Source organism: Cherax quadricarinatus, chromosome 84 (genome assembly GCF_038502225.1).
Source record: "Cherax quadricarinatus isolate ZL_2023a chromosome 84, ASM3850222v1, whole genome shotgun sequence".
Lineage (NCBI taxonomy): Eukaryota > Metazoa > Arthropoda > Malacostraca > Decapoda > Parastacidae > Cherax > Cherax quadricarinatus.
Window position 1 is genome coordinate 12,331,890 of NC_091375.1, and position 22,959 is coordinate 12,354,848.

At 40.9% G+C, this 22,959-nt stretch overlaps 3 protein-coding genes across 3 annotated transcripts; all 3 read right to left on the bottom strand.

Annotated features, from left to right (window-relative positions):
* Positions 1–636: 636 nt before the first annotated feature.
* LOC128704355 (actin, alpha skeletal muscle-like) lies at positions 637–4,407 on the bottom strand. The gene is made up of 2 exons (XM_053799517.2): positions 4,347–4,407; positions 637–1,064 (listed from the first exon to the last, which is right to left on the bottom strand). Exon 2 carries the CDS (start codon positions 1,030–1,032, stop codon positions 637–639), a length of 396 nt encoding a protein of 131 aa, XP_053655492.2. The 5' UTR covers positions 1,033–1,064; positions 4,347–4,407.
* A 3,273-nt stretch (positions 4,408–7,680) lies between these two features.
* LOC128704466 (actin, alpha skeletal muscle-like) lies at positions 7,681–12,496 on the bottom strand. Its single transcript, XM_070103118.1, has 2 exons — positions 12,404–12,496; positions 7,681–8,968 (listed from the first exon to the last, which is right to left on the bottom strand). The coding sequence occupies exon 2, from the start codon at positions 8,934–8,936 to the stop codon at positions 7,803–7,805; it is 1,134 nt and encodes a 377-aa protein (XP_069959219.1). The 5' UTR covers positions 8,937–8,968; positions 12,404–12,496; the 3' UTR covers positions 7,681–7,802.
* Positions 12,497–15,803: 3,307 nt separating this feature from the next.
* LOC128704353 (actin-2, muscle-specific) lies at positions 15,804–19,467 on the bottom strand. Its single transcript, XM_053799515.2, has 2 exons — positions 19,352–19,467; positions 15,804–17,070 (listed from the first exon to the last, which is right to left on the bottom strand). The coding sequence occupies exon 2, from the start codon at positions 17,036–17,038 to the stop codon at positions 15,905–15,907; it is 1,134 nt and encodes a 377-aa protein (XP_053655490.1). The 5' UTR covers positions 17,039–17,070; positions 19,352–19,467; the 3' UTR covers positions 15,804–15,904.
* Positions 19,468–22,959: the final 3,492 nt, after the last annotated feature.

Here is a 22,959-nt window from a genome sequence, read left to right on the forward strand (position 1 = left end):
TCTCCCACTACATTGTAAAATGCTCCAAACTTCAGAACACCCGTGACTTAACCTGAATCCTCATTTTTTTTCTTCTTCTTCTTTTTCTTCTTCCTCTTCCCCTTTCCTCTCTCCTTTTCTCCTCTGGGTTGTCTTTCTCTCTCCTGTCTCGTGTTTCTGTTCCTTCTTTATTTTATTTCACCACTTCCCCTTTCACGCACCTCGGTGCGCTTGCTCTCCCTCTGTGGGTTTCTAGCTCTCTTGCAGTGCTCCCCTTCCTTTGTATTTGACTGGCTCGTCTTCCTTATTTCCCACTTCTACCACTACCACTACTACTACCTCTTCTTCTTCTACTACATCTACTGATGAAATTAGACACATGTGCGGCGTCTGGTTGTCTTTGTTGTGGACGTTTCGCCATCCAGTGGCTGGCTGGATGGCGAAACGTCTACGGTGGGGATGCCCGGGTGTTGTGCATGTGTCATTTCATCCTGTCGGTATTATATACAATTCTTGTACTACTACTACCACTACTACTACCACTACTACTACCTCCACCTCTTCCTGCCTATATATAGCCGTCCTGCTCCTCCTCTTTTGTCAATGGTCCAAGTCGGACCGAAACGTCGTCGTAAGCTTCTGTCTTTTATGTGCGGGTTATTTGTGTAAGGCCTCAAACATGATCTGTGTCATCTTCTCACGGTTGGCCTTGGGGTTGAGGGGAGCTTCAGTCAACATTGTGGGGGACTCCTCAGGGGCAATACGGAGCTCATTGTAGAAGGTATGGTACCAGATCTTCTCCATGTCATCCCAGTTGGTGATGATGCCGTGTTCAATGGGATACTTGAGAGTCAGGATACCTCTCTTGCTCTGGGCCTCATCACCGACGTAGGCGTCCTTCTGACCCATACCGACCATCACACCCTGGTGACGAGCGCGGCCGACGATGGAGGGAAAGACGGCGCGGGGAGCGTCGTCACCAGCGAAGCCGGCCTTGACCATGCCGGAGCCATTGTCCACAACCAGGGCTACCTGATCCTCCTCGTCACACATGGTGGTGGTGCACTATGAATCCTCAGAACTATCTAAAGAAAAGAAATGGGATGCATTGTAGTTGCATGAATGTTAATAATAATGTTAATGGTAATGCTAATAAAGGAGAAACTTCAGTGTCCAGGAACCTCATTGTAACGATTTTACATTTGTAAGGAATAACTTTGATTTAACTTATAATTACTTTTTAATAGTTATTATTTCGTAAATTTATAATTTGTTTCAGCATTGGATGGATTTACTGAAAAAATCTATCTTTTTTTTTCTTTTTTAGACCAGATCTGAGATGGAATTGAAAGGTCTTATTAGTGTTCCAGAACAAAATTAACCTTAGTCTTTCAAAAAACAGAATCGCATCACGAAATCCAATGTTTATTTTTGAGTGATATGGTCAACGAAAACCTGACTTACTGATTCTTATGCATCTAAAAGTCTGTTTATTTCTCTAAGTTAAACTTACTTGACACTATTCTAATGGGTATATATCTCTTGATGTGTATTCATCGAGAGAATATTCAAAGAAGGGTATATACATGTCGGCATTTATAGACGTCAAGCTTATTTTTGCCCTATATTAAAAAGAGAGCAAATGAGAGAGTGGGTGAGATGTTATCAACAAATTTTGTTGAAAATAAGAAAAAGTTTTGGAGTGAGATTAACAAGTTAAGAAAGCCTAGAGAACAAATGGATTTGTCAGTTAAAAATAGGAGAGGAGAGTTATTAAATGGAGAGGTAGAGGTATTGGGAAGATGGAAGGAATATTTTGAGGAATTGTTAAATGTTGATGAAGATAGGGAAGCTGTGATTTCGTGTATAGGGCAAGGAGGAATAACATCTTGTAGGAGTGAGGAAGAGCCAGTTGTGAGTGTGGGGGAAGTTCGTGAGGCAGTAGGTAAAATGAAAGGGGGTAAGGCAGCCGGGATTGATGGGATAAAGATAGAAATGTTAAAAGCAGGTGGGGATATAGTTTTGGAGTGGTTGGTGCAATTATTTAATAAATGTATGGAAGAGGGTAAGGTACCTAGGGATTGGCAGAGAGCATGCATAGTTCCTTTGTATAAAGGCAAAGGGGATAAAAGAGAGTGCAAAAATTATAGGGGGATAAGTCTGTTGAGTGTACCTGGTAAAGTGTATGGTAGAGTTATAATTGAAAGAATTAAGAGTAAGACGGAGAATAGGATAGCAGATGAACAAGGAGGCTTTAGGAAAGGTAGGGGGTGTGTGGACCAGGTGTTTACAGTGAAACATATAAGTGAACAGTATTTAGATAAGGCTAAAGAGGTCTTTGTGGCATTTATGGATTTGGAAAAGGCGTATGACAGGGTGGATAGGGGGGCAATGTGGCAGATGTTGCAAGTGTATGGTGTAGGAGGTAGGTTACTGAAAGCAGTGAAGAGTTTTTACGAGGATAGTGAGGCTCAAGTTAGAGTATGTAGGAAAGAGGGAAATTTTTTCCCAGTAAAAGTAGGCCTTAGACAAGGATGTGTGATGTCACCGTGGTTGTTTAATATATTTATAGATGGGGTTGTAAGAGAAGTAAATGCGAGGGTCTTGGCAAGAGGCGTGGAGTTAAAAGATAAAGAATCACACACAAAGTGGGAGTTGTCACAGCTGCTCTTTGCCGATGACACTGTGCTCTTGGGAGATTCTGAAGAGAAGTTGCAGAGATTGGTGGATGAATTTGGTAGGGTGTGCAACAGAAGAAAATTAAAGGTGAATACAGGAAAGAGTAAGGTTATGAGGATAACAAAAAGATTAGGTGATGAAAGATTGAATATCAGATTGGAGGGAGAGAGTATGGAGGAGGTGAACGTATTCAGATATTTGGGAGTGGACGTGTCAGCGGATGGGTCTATGAAAGATGAGGTGAATCATAGAATTGATGAGGGAAAAAGAGTGAGTGGTGCACTTAGGAGTCTGTGGAGACAAAGAACTTTGTCCTTGGAGGCAAAGAGGGGAATGTATGAGAGTATAGTTTTACCAACGCTCTTATATGGGTGTGAAGCGTGGGTGATGAATGTTGCAGCGAGGAGGAGGCTGGAGGCAGTGGAGATTATTTTTGCCCTATATTAAGAATTAAAGTTTATCAGAGTGATGCACAGGTGACCTGTAGCCTCAATGACCCTTGTGTAGTTGATCGGCTATAAAATGAATAAATCTTCAACCAAAGTGAGAAATATTCGTATCTTTAGACAATTTTGAACTCGCCAAAAAATTTACATATTCAACTTGACAAGTTCTGGCGCAAGTGGGCCATGACTGACTGGTGGACCAGAGTCCAGCTGCGATAGCTTCCAAACTTCTGTAACGTCAATTGATTGCATTTACCATAGCTTCGTTCAAGCTGTATCGTTAAGTTGCTACAGATACAATAGTACCGTGCAGACTGTAACACCTTGTGGTTGCACCTTCGATACCGTAATACCCCCTGCTGTAGCGTCAAGTAACTGCACACACGATAGCTTCCTCTACCCCTCACCCCCAGTTGAACACTTTCTACTCTACTGTCCAAAATTTTGCTCTACCTGTAGCAGACTCCGCTACGATTTAACTCGATGGATTCGATATCCTAATTGTTCCATCCTTCCCACTGGCTCTGGTTTCGATCCAGACATTGGTGTCCATTCTACGTTCTACGTATTCCTTCCTGCGGGTCGGAGCCAGATTGGGCTATATCTAAACCCTAAGCGAGCATTTAAACACCAGACGTGTGAGAACTGGACTCACAGGGCATGAGTACTCACAACGCTTAAGAAAAAATATTTGGTGCTCGTTTAAGACTGACGAAGTAAGTCTAGAAGAGGAAGGCTATGTGTAGATCAAGTATTAACATCGATGTGTATAAGCAGTGCATAAGGAGATATGTCTGCCTATTGTATACACAGAGATGGGAAAGGCGTATGACAAGGTGGATTTGATAACAATGTGATAGGTGTGAGCAATGCGATAATTATACACATAACCCGAACTTATGATGACATTTCGGTCTGACTTGAATTTGTTGGAAATTTTAAGATTTTATTTTGAAAGGAAATGGCTAAAGTGAGAAATGGATATTAAACAAAAAGGATCTATTGTCCCCATGAATGTTAAGTAGCTTGATAGATGGAGTTACGCATTCAGTAGCTTTCCGAATATATCTTCCTGTATGAATATTATAGGAGTCGCAGGAGTTAGAAGAAGTGTAAATGTAACTGAGCAGTTCATTCAAGCCTCACTATGACAAGTTACGTCAAGTTACGTCAAGTTACGTCGTTAAAGCGACACTAGACAATTCGAATTGAACAACGAATCCCTGATTCAAGGAAGCTCACCTCAAGCACCTGCCCAGAGCGAGTCCCGATCTGACTAAATCTATCTGGCGCCAGATTGAGCTTTATATACAAAAATCTGCTGGCATCTGCAAAGGCGCTAGCATTTTAAGCATTTTTTCGCCGCGAAGCGTAATGTCCGCATCCACATTATGTGGCTGTTCGAAGGAGCAGTTTGTTTGTCATTGTCAGTCTGTAAACAAGTGACCGACCTGAAAGAGTTACTATACAAAACCTGGCATCTTGTTGATACAAAGTCGAGGGAGAATGCAGCACCACTTAGGGTTTTCGATCTTATTGCTCCTCCTTGGGAATGAAAATCTTACCACTTTGAAAGATTAAGTGCTTAGGAAACTAAAAAAATCAAAATAAATAAACCTCCCGCAGTGTGGATGTTCGACTTCGTGTTAAGCTTTTGGATTCTGGATGTCTTTTTTCTATTTTCGTGCTTTTATTTACAGCATTTATTACCCATAATAATATGATTACAAACCACGGGTTCAGTCCCTGTCCGTTCCGTGGTTTGTTTACATTTTTTTTTATTGAAGACTGGAGCTCTGAATGCTGAGTACAAACATGCATGTGTACTACCCTAGGGTATGACTCGCATGATAAATCATCAACACATGTGTACATTAATGTGTCGGATGTTGACGAGAGAATGACAGTAGGTGACTTACATACGAAAAGAATCGCCCGTTGGCCACAGGTCTCACTCAGGCCAAGAGTTACTTATTATCTCAACAATAGTGTAAGCTGACAAGTGGAAATATAGACAATGGAAGCAGGGAAAACCACCTGTCAAGGTATATCCTGCTACTTTTTTCATAGCATGGACTGGGGAAGAGCACAACTATTATTATCACCAAGATAATGGTAGGAGTAAGTGCAGCATTTCAGAAGCATCCACAGTTAACCTCACCATCATCACTGAGCCTAATAATGCAATGTATATGTTGGTTCAACTCATTCCTCAAATAATCAGTTATTTATACAGTAAATATTCTAAACTTTTCCCCGTCACCATAGTGTTCTCCTTCCAACTCTCACCATGTTCATGTTTATATAGGTTTGGCAGGATGGGTTCTGGCCCGGGTCTTCATGTGGTGACCCGGCTGTGGCCCGAAGGAGTGTCGGAGTTTGTACAAGTAATGTACCGTTTAAAACCCTATGGCAGGAGCACGGTGAGTCTTCTTCAGGTCAAGTGGAGTACCGCTGACAGCCCTGTGATGGGGCAGCCCTATGACAAGGTCACGGTAACTCCAATCCTGACCTCACCTCTACCAGGCCTCACCTTTGACCAGTTTTACTCCGAGCCTGACCTCAGGATACTCGTGTACCTGAGGTCACGAGTATCCTGTATACTTAACAAAACTTAGTCTTGGGTGAAACGTCGTAAAGAAATATTTTCTCCTGCTGCCAGTGTCTATTTCCATCGATATTACTATTAAGTAAAGAAAGAATTTCAAGAATCTTAAAAGTCTCGTTCAGTGTTGTATGTTCTATGTAGGTTTACCATTATATCACAATATTCATATTTTTTAGTATTTAATGTCTGGGTTTCCCACATATTGTATATGTAGAAGACAGAGAATAAAACGATAACAAACAGTGCAAGAGAGATTCTTTATCTAAGCTGTACATCATCATGGTACATCATTAGTACAACAGTAAGCTTGCTGGTACCTAGCTAGACAACTCTTACTTGTCAAGTTCCCAGTCAAGAGTGTAGATATCTGACTCGTTGACTCCTACCTCTATGTATAGGTACATAGGTACTCTATGTATAGGTACATAGGTACTCTATGTATAGGTACATAGGTACTCTATGTATAGGTACAGGCGCACACACAATTTTTCTGGCAGTTCTGGTATATTACCTCATCCTCTCAGCGGTGAATATCTTTGTATCGTTCCTATAATATTTTGAAAGTTGCTGACAAAAATTACTTTCGCTGAGGATTTTCTGATACAGAGTTTATTTCTCCAGTGGCAGGGTAGATATGCGTCGAGTAATATCATTTCTCCAGTGGCAGGGTAGATATACGTCGGGTAATATCATTTCTCCAGTGGCAGGGTAGATATACGTCGAGTAATATCATTTCTCCAGTGGCAGGGTAGATATACGTCGAGTAACATCATTTCTCCAGTGGCAGGGTACATATACGTCGAGTAATATCATTTCTCCAGTGGCAGGGTAGATATGCATCAAGTAATATACTTTCCACTTCAAACTAAGTCACTCACTGCTTCGACTTTTACAAATTTGATGTATGAGTTAACCAGACATTTATTTTGTTGATATCTGTGCATTTCCTTGTAGGTTTTAATAAAGTGTTTATTCACAAGAAACCACACTAGTAATTGCTTGAGTTAATGTTGGCGCATGGGCAAGAAATTAAGGACTCGTTGTCTTATTATGAACGTGGTAATAGATGATTTGTTTCTTTTGAGGATTCGAACAGAGTGAGTCTGGACTGATGGAGCAGTGGGAAATAACCTGTGGTTAGGCTAGGTAAGTAAGCCACGGTATGGGTGGGGGTTGAACTCACGGCAAGTGGGTCGTAAAACTCCAAGCCACTGGACCAGCTGGCTTACACACTGGCCTGGAGTTTTAAGACTCATATACCGTGAGTTCGACCCCCACCCGTACAGTGATTTGTTTACAATCGTATTATTGCGAGTTAGGTTAGGTAAGATTCATCAGTAAACAAGACAGTTGTCGCCTGACGTGGTTCTTAGTCATCGGAAAACCAGCCACAGGAGCTTTTGGTCACCTGACCGAGGATTTCCATTGGTACACCGGTCCACACTTCTAAAATGTTAAATTAATAACCTGAGATAAGTACATAAAGGACAGTTCTTCGGACGTATGAAGGCTGAAGCTGAGACTGGTGCCACAAGTGAACAAGTGACAATTAATTAAGTTTCCATAAAAATGTAGGTCGAGGAGAAACCAGATCAGCCATGTCAACGTGAGTGAACAAGAATGCGAGAAGCCGGGGTGTTGAATGCTATCAAGCCCGTGTACTCACACATTTGTAAACACCGATTTCGAGACAGAATGAGATGGAATAAAGAGTAACATTCCGTGCCCAAGGTTTGCGAAGCAGTTCTGGGAAGAGCACACCATATTATGGTCAGAATGTAGAGAATTAAACTGAATTGGATCGGGATGCCAATTTTAATGATGCTCCTATGTGAAATCTGCTCATGTGATTAATTGTCGTAAATACTCTTCCATCAATAAATTTACCACTGATTTAGAGGTGTTTCCTTAAACCTTATAAATATATTTTACAGAAAGAGCAAATTTTGTTGGAATAAAATGTAAAAATTAATAAAGATGTCTTTATTATTCATTCAGAAATAACTGTTGAAAATAAATATGTGCTAAATGTAATCCATGAGTTAAAAGAACACAAATGCAGTATATGACAATGTTGGTAACTGTAGAATTTAGAAGCACTTGCGGTGGACGATGCCGGGGCCGGACTCGTCATACTCCTCCTTGGTGATCCACATGGTCTGGAAGGTGGACAGTGAGGCCAGGATGGAACCACCGATCCAGACGGAGTACTTACGCTCGGGAGGAGCAATGATCTTGATCTTGATGGTAGAAGGAGCCAAGTTTGTGATTTCCTTCTGCATGCGGTCAGCAATACCAGGGTACATGGTGGTACCACCAGACATGACAATGTTAGCGAACAGGTCCTTCCTGATGTCAATGTCGCACCTCATGATGGAGCTGTGGACGGTCTCGTGAACACCAGCGGATTCCATACCCAGGAAGGAAGGCTGGAAGAGAGCCTCAGGAGCACGGAAACGCTCATTACCAATGGTGATGACCTGACCATCGGGAAGTTCGTAGGACTTGTCCAGGGAGGAGGAAGCAGCAGCAACATTCATCTCATTCTCAAAGTCGAGGGCGATGTAGCAAAGTTTCTCCTTGATGTCACGGACAATCTCACGCTCAGCTGTGGTGGTGAAGGAATAGCCACGCTCAGTCATGATCTTCATGAGGTAGTTGGTAAGGTCACGACCAGCAAGGTCAAGACGAAGGATGGCATGAGGAAGAGCGAAACCTTCATAGACGGGGACCATGTGAGAGACACCATCACCAGAGTCACACACCAGACCAGTGGTACGACCAGAGGCGTACAGGGACAACACAGCCTGGATGGTAACATACATGGCGGGCAAGTTGAAGGACTCAAACATGATCTGTGTCATCTTCTCACGGTTGGCCTTGGGGTTGAGGGGAGCTTCAGTCAACATTGTGGGGGACTCCTCAGGGGCAATGCGGAGCTCATTGTAGAAGGTATGGTACCAGATCTTCTCCATGTCGTCCCAGTTGGTGATGATGCCGTGCTCGATGGGGTACTTGAGAGTCAGGATACCTCTCTTGCTCTGGGCCTCATCACCGACGTAGGCGTCCTTCTGACCCATACCGACCATCACACCCTGGTGACGAGCGCGGCCGACGATGGAGGGAAAGACGGCTCGAGGAGCGTCGTCACCGGCGAAGCCGGCCTTGACCATGCCAGAGCCATTGTCGCAGACCAGAGCTACCTGATCCTCCTCGTCACACATGGTGGTGGTGCGTTATGAATACAGATGAACACCTAGTAAAAAAAAAAAAAAACTTTTATGCTCTGTAATGACTTGATCATAATTAGTTTAATGCAAATAATAAAATTACTATTTCTTTTGGCGTGAAACTAAGAAAAAAATGATAGAACAAAAATAAATGTGAACTAAGAGTACATCCAAAAATAATATAAAATCCAGTTCCTCTTTCAAAAATTTTTGCTCCTACTGAAAGAAAGTTTCAAATCACATGAAACTTAAAACAGGAAGCAATTCTGAATACATTTATACGCACGTAGATATGCAAGATAACCACAGTGAAAATAATAGTGAACTTCCAAGCTCTTTCGCGTTTTCTTACATAAAGAATTACATAGTATGTGATAATGTTTTTTCTCTGTGATATTATTGCATTAACGTAGATATGTTATGTACACACACTCATTATCCGTTTCGTTCTTCTTTCTCTATTTCACTTATTCCATTAAAGTCTCCTAATATCACTACGTCATCTGCAAACAGCAACTCTGTTGACTTCTAGTTTATTTCCGGCTCATAATCTTTCAAGACCATAATATCCCCTAATATTCTAGCATTCACTTTTCACACAACAATAGGTACTCTTTAACAAAACCACAACATTAGGTCCTAATTAACAAAAAAAAAATCGCAATACCATTTAACATAAGCACAACACTAGCTCCTGTTTAGCATAAACACAACAGTAGGTCCTGTTTAACATAAACACAACAGTAGGTCCTGTTTAACATAAACACAACAAGTAGGTCCTGTTTAACATAAACACAATAGTAGGTTCTGTTTAACATAAACACAACAGTAGGTCCTGTTTAGCATAAACACAACAGTAGGTCCTGTTTAACATAAACACAACAAGTAGGTCCTGTTTAACATAAACTCAATAGTAGGTTCTGTTTAACATAAACACAACAGTAGGTCCTGTTTAACATAAACACAACAAGTAGGTCCTGTTTAACATAAGCACAACAGTAGGTCCTGTTTAACATAAACACAACAAGTAGGTCCTGTTTAGCATAAACACAACAGTAGGTCCTGTTTAACATAAACACAACAAGTAGGTCCTGTTTAACATAAACACAACAAGTAGGTCCTGTTTAGCATAAACACAACAGTAGGTCCTGTTTAACATAAACACAACAGTAGGTCCTGTTTAACATAAACACAACAAGTAGGTCCTGTTTAACATAAACACAACAAGTAGGTCCTGTTTAACATAAACTCAATAGTAGGTTCTGTTTAACATAAACACAACAGTAGGTCCTGTTTAACATAAACACAACAGTAGGTCCTGTTTAACATAAACACAACAGTAGGTCCTGTTTAACATAAACACAACAGTAGGTCCTGTTTAACATAAACACAACAGTAGGTCCTGTTTAGCATAAACACAACAGTAGGTCCTGTTTAACATAAACACAACAAGTAGGTCCTGTTTAACATAAACACAATAGTAGGTTCTGTTTAACATAAACACAACAGTAGGTCCTGTTTAACATAAACACAACAGTAGGTCCTGTTTAGCATAAACACAACAGTAGGTCCTGTTTAACATAAACACAACAGTAGGTCCTGTTTAACATAAATACAACAAGTAGGTCCTGCTTAACATAAACACAACAGTAGGTTCTGTTTAACATAAACACAACAGTAGGTCCTGTTTAACATAAACACAACAAGTAGGTCCTGTTTAACATAAACACAACAGTAGGTCCTGTTTAACATAAACACAACAAGTAGGTCCTGTTTAACATAAACACAACAGTAGGTCCTGTTTAACATAAACACAACAGTAGGTCCTGTTTAACATAAACACAACAGTAGATCCTGTTTAACATAAAACAAAGTAGGTCCTGTTTAACATAGTAGGTCCTGTTTAACATAAACACAACAGTAGGTCCTGTTTAACATAAACACAACAGTAGGTCCTGTTTAACATAAACACAACAGTAAGTCCTGTTTAACATAAACACAACAGTAGGTCCTGTTTAGCATAAACACAACAGTAGGTCCTGTTTAACATAAACACAACAGTAGGTCCTGTTTAACATAAACACAACAGTAGGTCCTGTTTAACATAAACACAACAGTAGGTCCTGTTTAACATAAACACAACAAGTAGGTCCTGTTTAACATAAACACAACAGTAGGTCCTGTTTAACATAAACACAACAGTAGGTCCTGTTTAACATAAACACAACAGTAGGTCCTGTTTAACATAAACACAACAGTAGGTCCTGTTTAACATAAACACAACAGTAGGTCCTGTTTAACATAAACACAACAGTAGGTCCTGTTTAACATAAACACAACAGTAGGTCCTGTTTAACATAAACACAACAAGTAGGTCCTGTTTAACATAAACACAACAGTAGGTCCTGTTTAACATAAACACAACAGTAGGTCCTGTTTAACATAAACACAACAGTAGGTCCTGTTTAACATAAACACAACAAGTAGGTCCTGTTTAACATAAACACAACAAGTAGGTCCTGTTTAACATAAACACAACAGTAGGTCCTGTTTAACATAAACACAACAGTAGGTCCTGTTTAACATAAACACAACAGTAGGTCCTGTTTAACATAAACACAACAGTAGGTCCTGTTTAACATAAACACAACAGCAGGATGGACGTCGTACATAACTGACCTGAATAACAAAACTTTGGGCTCCAAACAATACGTAGTCTAAACAGAGTCCAATTAAATTTCGTTAAATAATTTTTCGGTAGTTTATACTACTTATATCCAATATGAGTTCTGTAAAAATTAACAGGGAAGGGGTAACGGGTTTTAAACCTATTTACTACACGAGGAACATTAAGGCTGCACCTAAGTTATTCATCACTAGTCAAGAATACTTAAAGACCTTAAAATGGAATTAAGGTAAGCTCTCAGTCTATATACAGTGTGTTTCAAAGAGATTAGGTCCATCTTTTTGAAACACCCTGTATTCGCCGAGAGGCATGCACTTTTTGGTGTTTATTCTCTTAGGCTTATCCGAGTTATTGGACTAAGTCAAAATTTTCAGTAGAATTCTTATAATACGCAGTGGTTATCTACTTATACATTAGATTATTTTAATTTTAAACGATGATCAGTCTACACCATCTCATATTCGGATATTGATATATTACTAAAATCCCACAAACTTAAATCTGACTCAGTTATTATTTATTATTTTTAAATCACTGGTAAATGATCCAGGATTAACCAATTCGTCGTCCAGAGTTCAGTTATAATCTTTGGTTTCACTTAAGTTACAGAATTACAAATTTTTGTGTAATTACAAGTGGATAATGATAAACAGGACACAGTCTGCGTCGGAACTTGACCATCTGAATTCTGTGTAGTTACCGCTGCAAAACACACTCTCCAGAGGCAGTACAACGAAAACTGGGGTGAAGTGCCCAGCTCACCACTATAGCTTACCTGCGGTGAGTCTGTGGTCTGACTAGAGCGTCTGGGGGTCCAATCTCCCTTTATATATACAAAAAAAGGGGGCCGGTATTTGCAGGCGCGCCAAGATTTTTCTGCAGCACCCTTCTGGCTTTATATGTTCACCATGGCAGCAGAACTGTGCACAAAGAACCTCTTTCAACTCTTTTTTTAGGTATTGTTAATCTAAGATACTTTATTATTGTAATGCTTGAGAAGAGATTGTCTGTCTTTTCACACACACACACACACACACACACACACACACACACACACACACACACACACACACACACACACACACACACACACACACAGGAAAAATATTACAGGGATTACCAATAGACCCCTGGTTGTCTTCAAGAAAGCACTGGATAGGCACCTAAAGTCGGACTATGGTTCGTACATCAGTCTGCGTGCGGCCACCAGTAACAGCCATGAATTAATACTTGGAAGAGATAGGCACAACAGAAGTAAAACTTTTTATATACTTAATGTAATATTTCAGGCTGCAGTTTAATAGAGAATATTAATAATTTATCTTTATTTACTACAAGTACATATACAAGGTATACAGACCATAGTTGACACCAATGACATACTACTATATAGAAAGTCTCTTGTTATGGTGAGCATTTCCCGCAAATTAGGTCAGTTTTGTCCCAGGATGCGACCCACACCGGTCCACTAACACCCAGGTACCCATTTACTGATAGGTGAACATAGACAACCAGTGTAAAGAAACACGCCCAATGTTTCTACCCTGGCTGGGAATCGAACCCGGACCCTCACCGTGTGAAGCGAGAGATTTAGCCACCAGGCCACCAGAGCCACATTAGCATTATATTCAATGTTTTTGACACGGTTTTGAAATTTTTATGCAGTGTTCATCAGTATTTTTGTACATGCCGGTATTCAATACCATTTATCTCTATACTCCAGGTATGGCTATGTTTGGTTACCTAATTCAACATTAAAAGTGGCCCAAAGGTGAGCCTCATGACCCACAGGCTTACCCAGGTAGTCACACGAAAGAATACCCATAAACACACCAGTAACTAAGTTACGCTTATGCAACTATAAACAACTGCACGAGTAGACAGAACAAACAAATCCTGTCTATCTGCATTAAATTTAAGTTTGGCTCTTGTTTTCATGTTGTTTAGGTTGTTTATATTCTTGTTTTGGATCTTTTTACTTTTTAAGGGCTGTGACGGATCATGTTGTGTCATCCTGCTTTCAGAAATCTGATAGTCAAACCTTCGTTTAGAGACAGCCACAGATTCCTCAGTGGTTGGCAGTCACAGCTTACTCATTGCTTGACGCCCATAGCACATAGCTCACTTTTCGCTCCCTACGAGCGAAACGTGAGCTCTGATTCACGAATCTGATGACCGAGATTCACGGTAGCAGATCGTTGCGGGATGAGCCGTTGCAGGTGTGTACCGGAGGTTTGCTAAATCTTGTATGTGTGTGTGTTTACGACAGTTGGAAATAGCACTTGCCCATACGCAAATAACCCTTACGTAAGAGACTGAAACTTCTGACTACATTTCGGTCCGACTTGGGCCATTAACTAGTGACTAGTTAATGGTCCGCACCGAAAAGTCAAGAATTTCAGTCTCCCATGACTGGGTTATCTGTTCATTGTTCCAGCCACAGTGTTATGATTTTATTTATTTAAATCTGACTACCTGACTGAGCCTAAATATATTGATACAGTAACAGAAAAATCAGTTAAATGGATATTAAATATAAACTGACTCTCGAGAGCCTGGGTAAAATTAAGCAATGTTAAATTATGTTAATTTTAGAAAGATTAAAATGTTTTGTTGAGTTCTGATGTTAATTATAGAAAAGGAAATTCCAGGTTAATATGTTTATCAATACACGAAATACAATTTTCGTAAACCATTGAATATGCATCACAATTCTCGTTAACTTTCGTCGACAAATACTACAGGGAACGTGGAATAGAGAATCGTATCGAAACATAATATTTCTCATGTTTCGATCGCTGGGGGCCTTCTCAGTTCAATATATGGTTGCCCTATAAACTTCAGGTTATACAGCATATCAGGAATCACCGTCAGAGACAACACGAACTTGTTTTTTTTTATATTCATCATAAGAGATGCGCCGTCATCTGACCTCCCTTAACAACACCTGATTAATATCCACTATGTCCACTCCAGCTGATAAATTAGACACATGTGCAACTCTTGGGTATCTTTATTGAGGAAACGTTTCGCCACACAGTGGCTTCATCAGTCCAAACGTAGGAGAAACTTGAAGAACAGGAGGAGATTGAGGTAATCAGTCCCTCAACCTTGAGTCGATGTGTTCAGTCCATCAATCTTGAATAGAATACGGCATATCAGCGGAGAAGCAGCTTATAAACCGTATGGCAGGAGAGGTGCAGCAGTCATAGGTCGTGTCACATTTGTTCAATGTGGAAGTAGGTCGTACCCAAGTTTCTCCTACGTTTGGACTGATGAAGCCACAGTGTGGCGAAACGTTCCTCAATAAAGATACCCAAGAGTTGCACATGTGTCTAATTTATCAACATGTCGGTTCTCTGAACCATTCATCTACCACTCCAGCTGCTGAAGCACCTACTCTGACTCCAGTATGCAAACGCCCATCTTCCTGTCTATATCTCAGATTCATCAAGGTAGCGAACTACTTTTCAGGGATGAGAGACTCATTACCTCACTTTCTACTGTCTCCGGTTACTAAGTTGTGAATTGAATGGATGAAGTCACTGGGTGGCGACACGACTTCAAAATATAGATACCCAGGTGTTGCATATGTGTCTAATTCATCAGCTTATCGGTATTGTATACCATTACTGCTGTGATGCTGACCACTGTATGGCAGGGTTGCTAAACCTGCCAGTGTCGTCCACAGAGAACAAAAATAGTCCAGCGTTTCTGGGTTTTCACATGCTCTGTATTAGATTGGTAAAGCCCCCATGTGGGCAAAACATCGCTTCGCAAATGTCTTAAGTGATGCATATGATTTTATTTTGCAGTTTATGGGTATGTTTCATGCTTGTACTACAGGGTTTATCTAATTTTCATCAGTTTTGTCCAATCTGAGCCCAAGCTATCCCTACACCACTAAGACAAAGGGGTGTTGCAATGAACAAGAAACTGGGGGTCTTATCCTGGTCACAACAGAGCTACTGAAGGATCATCACAGCCTCTTACTCAAACCCCACACAGACCCCTCCATCACAATGCGTATTTTTACGATATGTGCTTCTAAAACATCTCACTAATGCTGTATTTTAAACACATTCAGAACTAAGAACTCTAAACCCATTTGAGTTATTCAGTGTAAATGAAAGAGATAAGAGAATAAGGATGAAATTTAGGATAATGTAAGAAAATTTTTAATACAGCTTTATTTGCTTATATGATATTTCAAAATTATAAATTTCCTGAAGGCTGGAATACAGCAATGTTGATATGAAATATATCAAAATAGAATTTAGAAGCACTTGCGGTGGACGATGCCGGGGCCGGACTCGTCGTACTCTTCCTTGGTGATCCACATGGTCTGGAAGGTGGACAGTGAGGCCAGGATGGAACCACCGATCCAGACGGAGTACTTACGCTCGGGAGGAGCAATGATCTTGATCTTGATGGTAGAGGGAGCCAGAGCAGTGATTTCCTTCTGCATGCGGTCAGCAATACCAGGGTACATGGTGGTACCACCAGACATGACAATGTTGGCAAACAGGTCCTTCCTGATGTCAATGTCACACCTCATGATGGAGCTGTGGACGGTCTCGTGAACACCAACAGATTCCATACCCAGGAAGGAAGGCTGGAAGAGAGCCTCAGGGGCACGGAAACGCTCATTACCAATGGTGATGACCTGACCATCGGGAAGTTCGTAGGACTTGTCCAGGGAGGAGGAAGCTGCAGCAACATTCATCTCATTCTCGAAGTCGAGGGCGATGTAGCAGAGCTTCTCCTTGATGTCACGGACAATCTCACGCTCAGCTGTAGTGGTGAAGGAGTAACCACGCTCAGTCATGATCTTCATGAGGTAGTTGGTCAGGTCACGACCAGCGAGGTCAAGACGAAGGATGGCATGAGGAAGAGCGAAACCTTCATAGACGGGGACCATGTGAGAGACACCATCACCAGAGTCACACACCAGACCAGTGGTACGACCAGAGGCGTACAGGGACAACACAGCCTGGATGGTAACGTATGTTGCTGGCAAGTTGAAGGACTCAAACATGATCTGTGTCATCTTCTCACGGTTGGCCTTGGGGTTGAGAGGAGCTTCAGTCAACATTGTGGGGGACTCCTCAGGGGCAATACGGAGCTCATTGTAGAAGGTATGGTACCAGATCTTCTCCATGTCGTCCCAGTTGGTGATGATGCCGTGTTCAATGGGGTACTTGAGAGTCAGGATACCTCTCTTGCTCTGGGCCTCATCACCGACGTAGGCGTCCTTCTGACCCATACCGACCATCACACCCTGGTGACGAGCGCGGCCGACGATGGAGGGAAAGACGGCTCGGGGAGCGTCGTCACCGGCGAAGCCGGCCTTGACCATGCCGGAGCCATTGTCCACAACCAGGGCTACCTGATCCTCCTCGTCACACATGGTGGTGGTGCTTTAAGAATGCAGAAGACCACCTGCGAAAAAATAATATTTCCTCTTTGTATAAGTCGTATTTATAAACATTATAATTAATAATTAATTGAAATCTGAAGTACAAAATACACACAGATACATTTTAGGTGATTTAATCTCATTTGTTTATTAGCATATTTAATTCCGTTATAAGTTTAATTCATAAGTATACATTAGATGCATACATATTCATACACATACAGTCTGATGCACACTTGGGTATTTACACTAACGCACATTTGTGCATAACACACTGTGTGTGCACATATACACACGGATATATACAGTTGAGTATACACACTCACATACATGCTGATGTGTCTCATCTTCGTAAAGGTGATAATTACTTTATGTGTCACTTTGCTTTGTTTACAGTTTGCTCTCCATACATTTTAGCCTCAGAGTGAAGATATTATTAAGGTTTTCAGTCTCTAACGAAATTGATGTTTAATTATCCAAACGGACTCAGAAGCAAACTTTACCACTTATGAAGCTGCTCAATCAACCAGCAGTTCCAAGATCATTAGCAAAACTCTCAGCTTTTATACATCAGTGCAACATCTGGAAATCTTTATTGTAGACGTTTCGCCATCCAGTGGCTTTATCAATACAGATTCTAGGACATAATAAGAAGACAGTAGAACTATATACAAAAGATGAGGTAATCAGTCCCTCGGCCTTGGAGTTAGTGTTCACAGCATCGTGGTGGAGGAGAATCTGGAGCAAAGACAAGAAGACTGGCGGTTATATAGGCGTCAGTGGATAGGAACGGGCAGCAGACGAGGACAAAGTCACTGGTAGGCGGGATTCCCCAGTGGAAGTAGGTCCTTCCCAAAGAGATGGGTTAGTTGCAGCAGCCGTGAAGAAGGTCTTGTAGATGTCCTCTGAACCAAGATTCCATGATGTTGCAGTGTCTGACACTGCAACATCTTCTTATTATGTCCTAGAATCTGTATTGATAAAGCCACTGGATGGCGAAACGTCTACAATAAAGATTTCCAGATGTTGCACTTGTGTCTTAACTTTCATATTGTCGGTATTTTATACCTTTCTTGCACATACATCAGTAAACACGTAGGATCCTCGACACAAATCACTGGAGACAAGTGACCCATGGTAGGAGCACTACTGTCTCTCATGAAAAACTTACATCACACGCTGTTATAACGCGGATCCTTGTTGTATCAGGTGAGCTGTAGATACATATGAAAGTAATCGAGTCTGTTGTGAATGTATAATTCCTGAGTTTCATTATCTCCCAGAGACTAAGGACACCTGATGTAGACATAGCATTTGAGAGTCATGTCTTCTGTTTTGAGCCCACATCTAGGTCATGCCACCTAACATATAATCTTTTCCTTCCACACACTTTTTCATCGGTTTCAGGAGAGTCTCAGTCCTGGAACCATAAGATGCAGATATCTCTCATTATTTGTTTTCTTTTTATTTCGTATTTTGTTTTAAAAAACCTAGACATCGTATTTCTCATTGGAGTCACTTGCAAAGTGAAGGTTCTGGGAGTGAACATTATACCGAACATATCGTCAGAATTACAAATAAAGAGTATAATGCTCTCAGCATACACATAGTGAATCTGCCCAATCACAATATTACATTTGTAAGGCAGACGATTTCACTAAGGTCAGTAACCAAGTTACAGATTTCAGCTACAGTTTGTGTTGATTACTTATAAAACAACGATCGTTTACCCAGGCAAGCCCAGAGTATATGCAAATGTATGTGATAATTAGTCGAGACAAAATTAACATATTTCAGAGATATCAAATATTATAGTGTAGATAAGATTAAGCTAAATTCCTTAGCTAAGCTGTATTTGTTTATTAAATACTTTTGATTCAAAGTAATAAAATGCGCATTAGGTCATTTATCTAATATATATATATATATATATATATATATATATATATATATATATATATATATATATATATATATATATATATATATATATATATATATATATATATATATATATATATATATATTTGTGTGTGTGTGTGTGTGTGTGTGTGTGTGTGTGTGTGTGTGTGTGAAAATGCTAAATAACTGTCACGAATCACTGGTTATCACTGAGATCATCAGTGGCTATTGGATGATCAGTCACGCATTTTTCCACAGGAAGGCTCTTTTGTAATATTAAACAGGACACCTTTGCACTGCTGTAGAATGAGGCTGCTGCCTGAACGAAGGATCACACTACTGCAGGGGAACAGCAGTCAGGAAGCTGTTGCCTGCACGAGAGGTCTCACCACAAGCACTTACCCGTAATGAGTCCTGAACTGACTAAAGATATTCGAAGCCGAATGATCCTTTATATAGAGGAACCAGGCGGCGTTGGCGTGCGGTCTCGCCAAGACTTTCACTGTTTTGCTGGGACCTTGATTTCGCCTGCCGTATTTGTCGCGAACCGTGAGACCACAAAGAACTGAACTTACAACGCTTGCTTAACCATTACAGATGCCTTGGTTAACATTTGCCACAGTGCTAATGCGAACTGGAGATAATAACACTGGAGATGGTAAAGATATGACCTCTGATATGCTCATAAGAGGAGACAGTGATCCAGAAAACTGAAAATTATTGCCACTATCAAGACGAAGAGAAAGACAAGCCAATTGCAGATTGCTTTAAAAATCAGTAGACTAAGAATTTTTTCTAAATTTGGACTGTAGGGCAAATTGTTGCAATGGGTAAAGAAAATTTCATGGACGATACAGAAGACGATAATACAAACAAGACGAAATAATCGCTCACATAAAGACAAATGTCATAAGAAGAGTCACAAGGTGATTAGTGTTTTCTGTATTTTAAAAATCTATATTAATTGCTTTCTGAAATTAATAATATAGGAATATGTTTTGTTTGTGCTAATGAACTCCAAGATTTAGACAGGCAAATGTCGTAGACTGAAAAGCGACAGATTCAGTTTAATGTAGATCAGTGGAAACTCCTGTTACATGTAAACAAATCGATATGATTGAAAATCCGTATAAAAATTCTACCATAAAGTGAGCTTGTGATGTGACAAATGACAGAATTACACATGCAACAGTTAGACAACTTTATTCCGAAACGTTTCCGAAACGTTTCGGAATAAAGTTGTCTAACTGTTGCATATGTGTCTTACCTAACAACCTGTCGGTATTGTATACCATTTTGATGTTCACAGAATTACACAATGGAAATGAGAATCTAGTCACCTTAATTGAGAAACATGTTTCTCAGGGTATGTAGCTAGGTGAGAGGAAATAGGAAGCGTACCTATCTCTCTCAGCAACCGAAGGATCGAGTCTCCACCACGTCTTGCGCTGCATAACCCACATGGGTTTAACACTTAACAGGAATTAATAATAACCAGAGTATGCACACCAGAAGTCTACTTTAATCTCGATTAGACACAAGTGCAACAATCAGGTATCTTTATTCCGAAACGTTTCGTCTACACAGCAGGCTTCTTCAGTCGAGAACAGAAAAGTTGGTAGAAGAGATGTGAAGACGATGTTATCAGTCCCTTGAAGATCTAGTTTTGGGGTAGTCAGTCCCTCAGCCAGGAGATGAATATTTGTTCCATAGTCTTACCTGCTGACAGCCTCTGTGATCTACCACAGTCGACACTTTTAGTCTAAACAAAACAGTATATAAGAACATAAGAAAGAAGGAACACTGCAACAGACCTACTGGCCTATGCGAGGCAGGTCCAGTTCTCCCACCGGCTTAAGCCAATGCCTTGACCTAGTGAGGTCAGACACGTCACTTAAGGGAGGAGCAAGGCATCCAACCTAGTAGCACAAGCTAGTCAGGTCCAACTCACACCCACCCACACCCACTCATGTATTCATCCAACCTATTTTTAAAACTACACAACGTTTCAGCTTCCATGACGGTACTCGGGAGTTTGTTCCACTCATCTACAACTCTATTGCCAAACCAGTGATTTCCTATATCCTTCCTGTCTCCACGAGAGTTTTTATTAAGCGTTAATAGTAAAGCATCCACGAATAAGTGGATGCTAAAATAACAAGGGTTCGATCCCCGGCTAGCCGGGGATCGAACCCGTGTTATTTTAACCCCGCTCGTGGGCTAAATGCTTAAAAAATCAACTGCTTACATAGCACACTTGATCAAAATCTGTTCTGTATAAAAAAAGTATAACTAAACCTTAGCAGTGACCTGGGAAGTACATATTGAACCTGAACAGTGACCTGGGAAGTACATATTGAACCTGAACAGTGACCTGGGAAGTACGTATTAAACCTGAACAGTGACCTGGGAAGTACATATTGAACCTGAACAGTGATCTGGAAAGTACATATTGAACCTGAACAGTGACCTGGGAAGTACATATTGAACCTGAGCAGTGACCTGGGAAGTACGTATTGAACCTGAACAGTGACCTGGGAAGTACATATTGAACCTGAGCAGTGACCTGGGAAGTACATATTGAACCTGAGCAGTGACGTGGGAAGTACATATTGAACCTGAACAGTGACCTGGGAAGTACATATTGAACCTGAGCAGTGACCTGGGAAGTACATATTGAACCTGAACAGTGACCTGGGAAGTACATATTGAACCTGAGCAGTGACGTGGGAAGTACATATTGAACCTGAGCAGTGACCTGGGAAGTACATATTGAACCTGAACAGTGACCTGGGAAGTACATATTGAACCTGAGCAGTGACCTGGGAAGTACGTATTGAACCTGAACAGTGACCTGGGAAGTACATAATAAACCTGAACAGTGACCTGAGAAGTACATATTGAACCTGAACAGTGACCTGGGAAGTACATATTGAACCTGAACAGTGACCTGGGAAGTACATATTGAACCTGAACAGTGACCTGGGAAGTACATATTGAACCTGAACAGTGACCTGGGAAATACATATTGAACCTGAACAGTGACCTGGGAAGTACATATTGAACCTGAACAGTGACCTGGGAAGTACATATTGAACCTGAACAGTGACCTGGGAAGTACATATTGAACCTGAACAGTGACGTGGGAAGTACATATTGAACCTGAACAGTGACCTGGGAAGTACATATTGAACCTGAACAGTGACCTGGGAAGTACATATTGAACCTGAACAGTGACCTGGGAAGTACATATTGAACCTGAACAGTGACCTGGGAAGTACATATTGAACCTGAGCAGTGACCTGGGAAGTACGTATTGAACCTGAACAGTGACCTGGGAAGTACATAATAAACCTGAACAGTGACCTGAGAAGTACATATTGAACCTGAACAGTGACCTGGGAAGTACATATTGAACCTGAACAGTGACCTGGGAAGTACATATTGAACCTGAACAGTGACCTGGGAAGTACATATTGAACCTGAACAGTGACCTGGGAAATACATATTGAACCTGAACAGTGACCTGGGAAGTACATATTGAACCTGAACAGTGACCTGGGAAGTACATATTGAACCTGAACAGTGACCTGGGAAGTACATATTGAACCTGAACAGTGACCTGGGAAGTACATATTGAACCTGAGCAGTGACCTGGGAAGTACATATTGAACCTGAACAGTGACCTGGGAAGTACATATTGAACCTGAGCAGTGACCTGGGAAGTACATATTGAACCTGAACAGTGACCTGGGAAGTACATATTGAACCTGAACAGTGACCTGGGAAGTACATATTGAACCTGAGCAGTGACCTGGGAAGTACATATTGAACCTGAGCAGTGACCTGGGAAGTACATATTGAACCTGAACAGTGACCTGGGAAGTACATATTGAACCTGAACAGTGACCTGGGAAGTACATATTGAACCTGAGCAGTGACCTGGGCAGTACATATTGAACCTGAGCAGTGACCTGGGAAGTACATATTGAACCTGAACAGTGACCTGG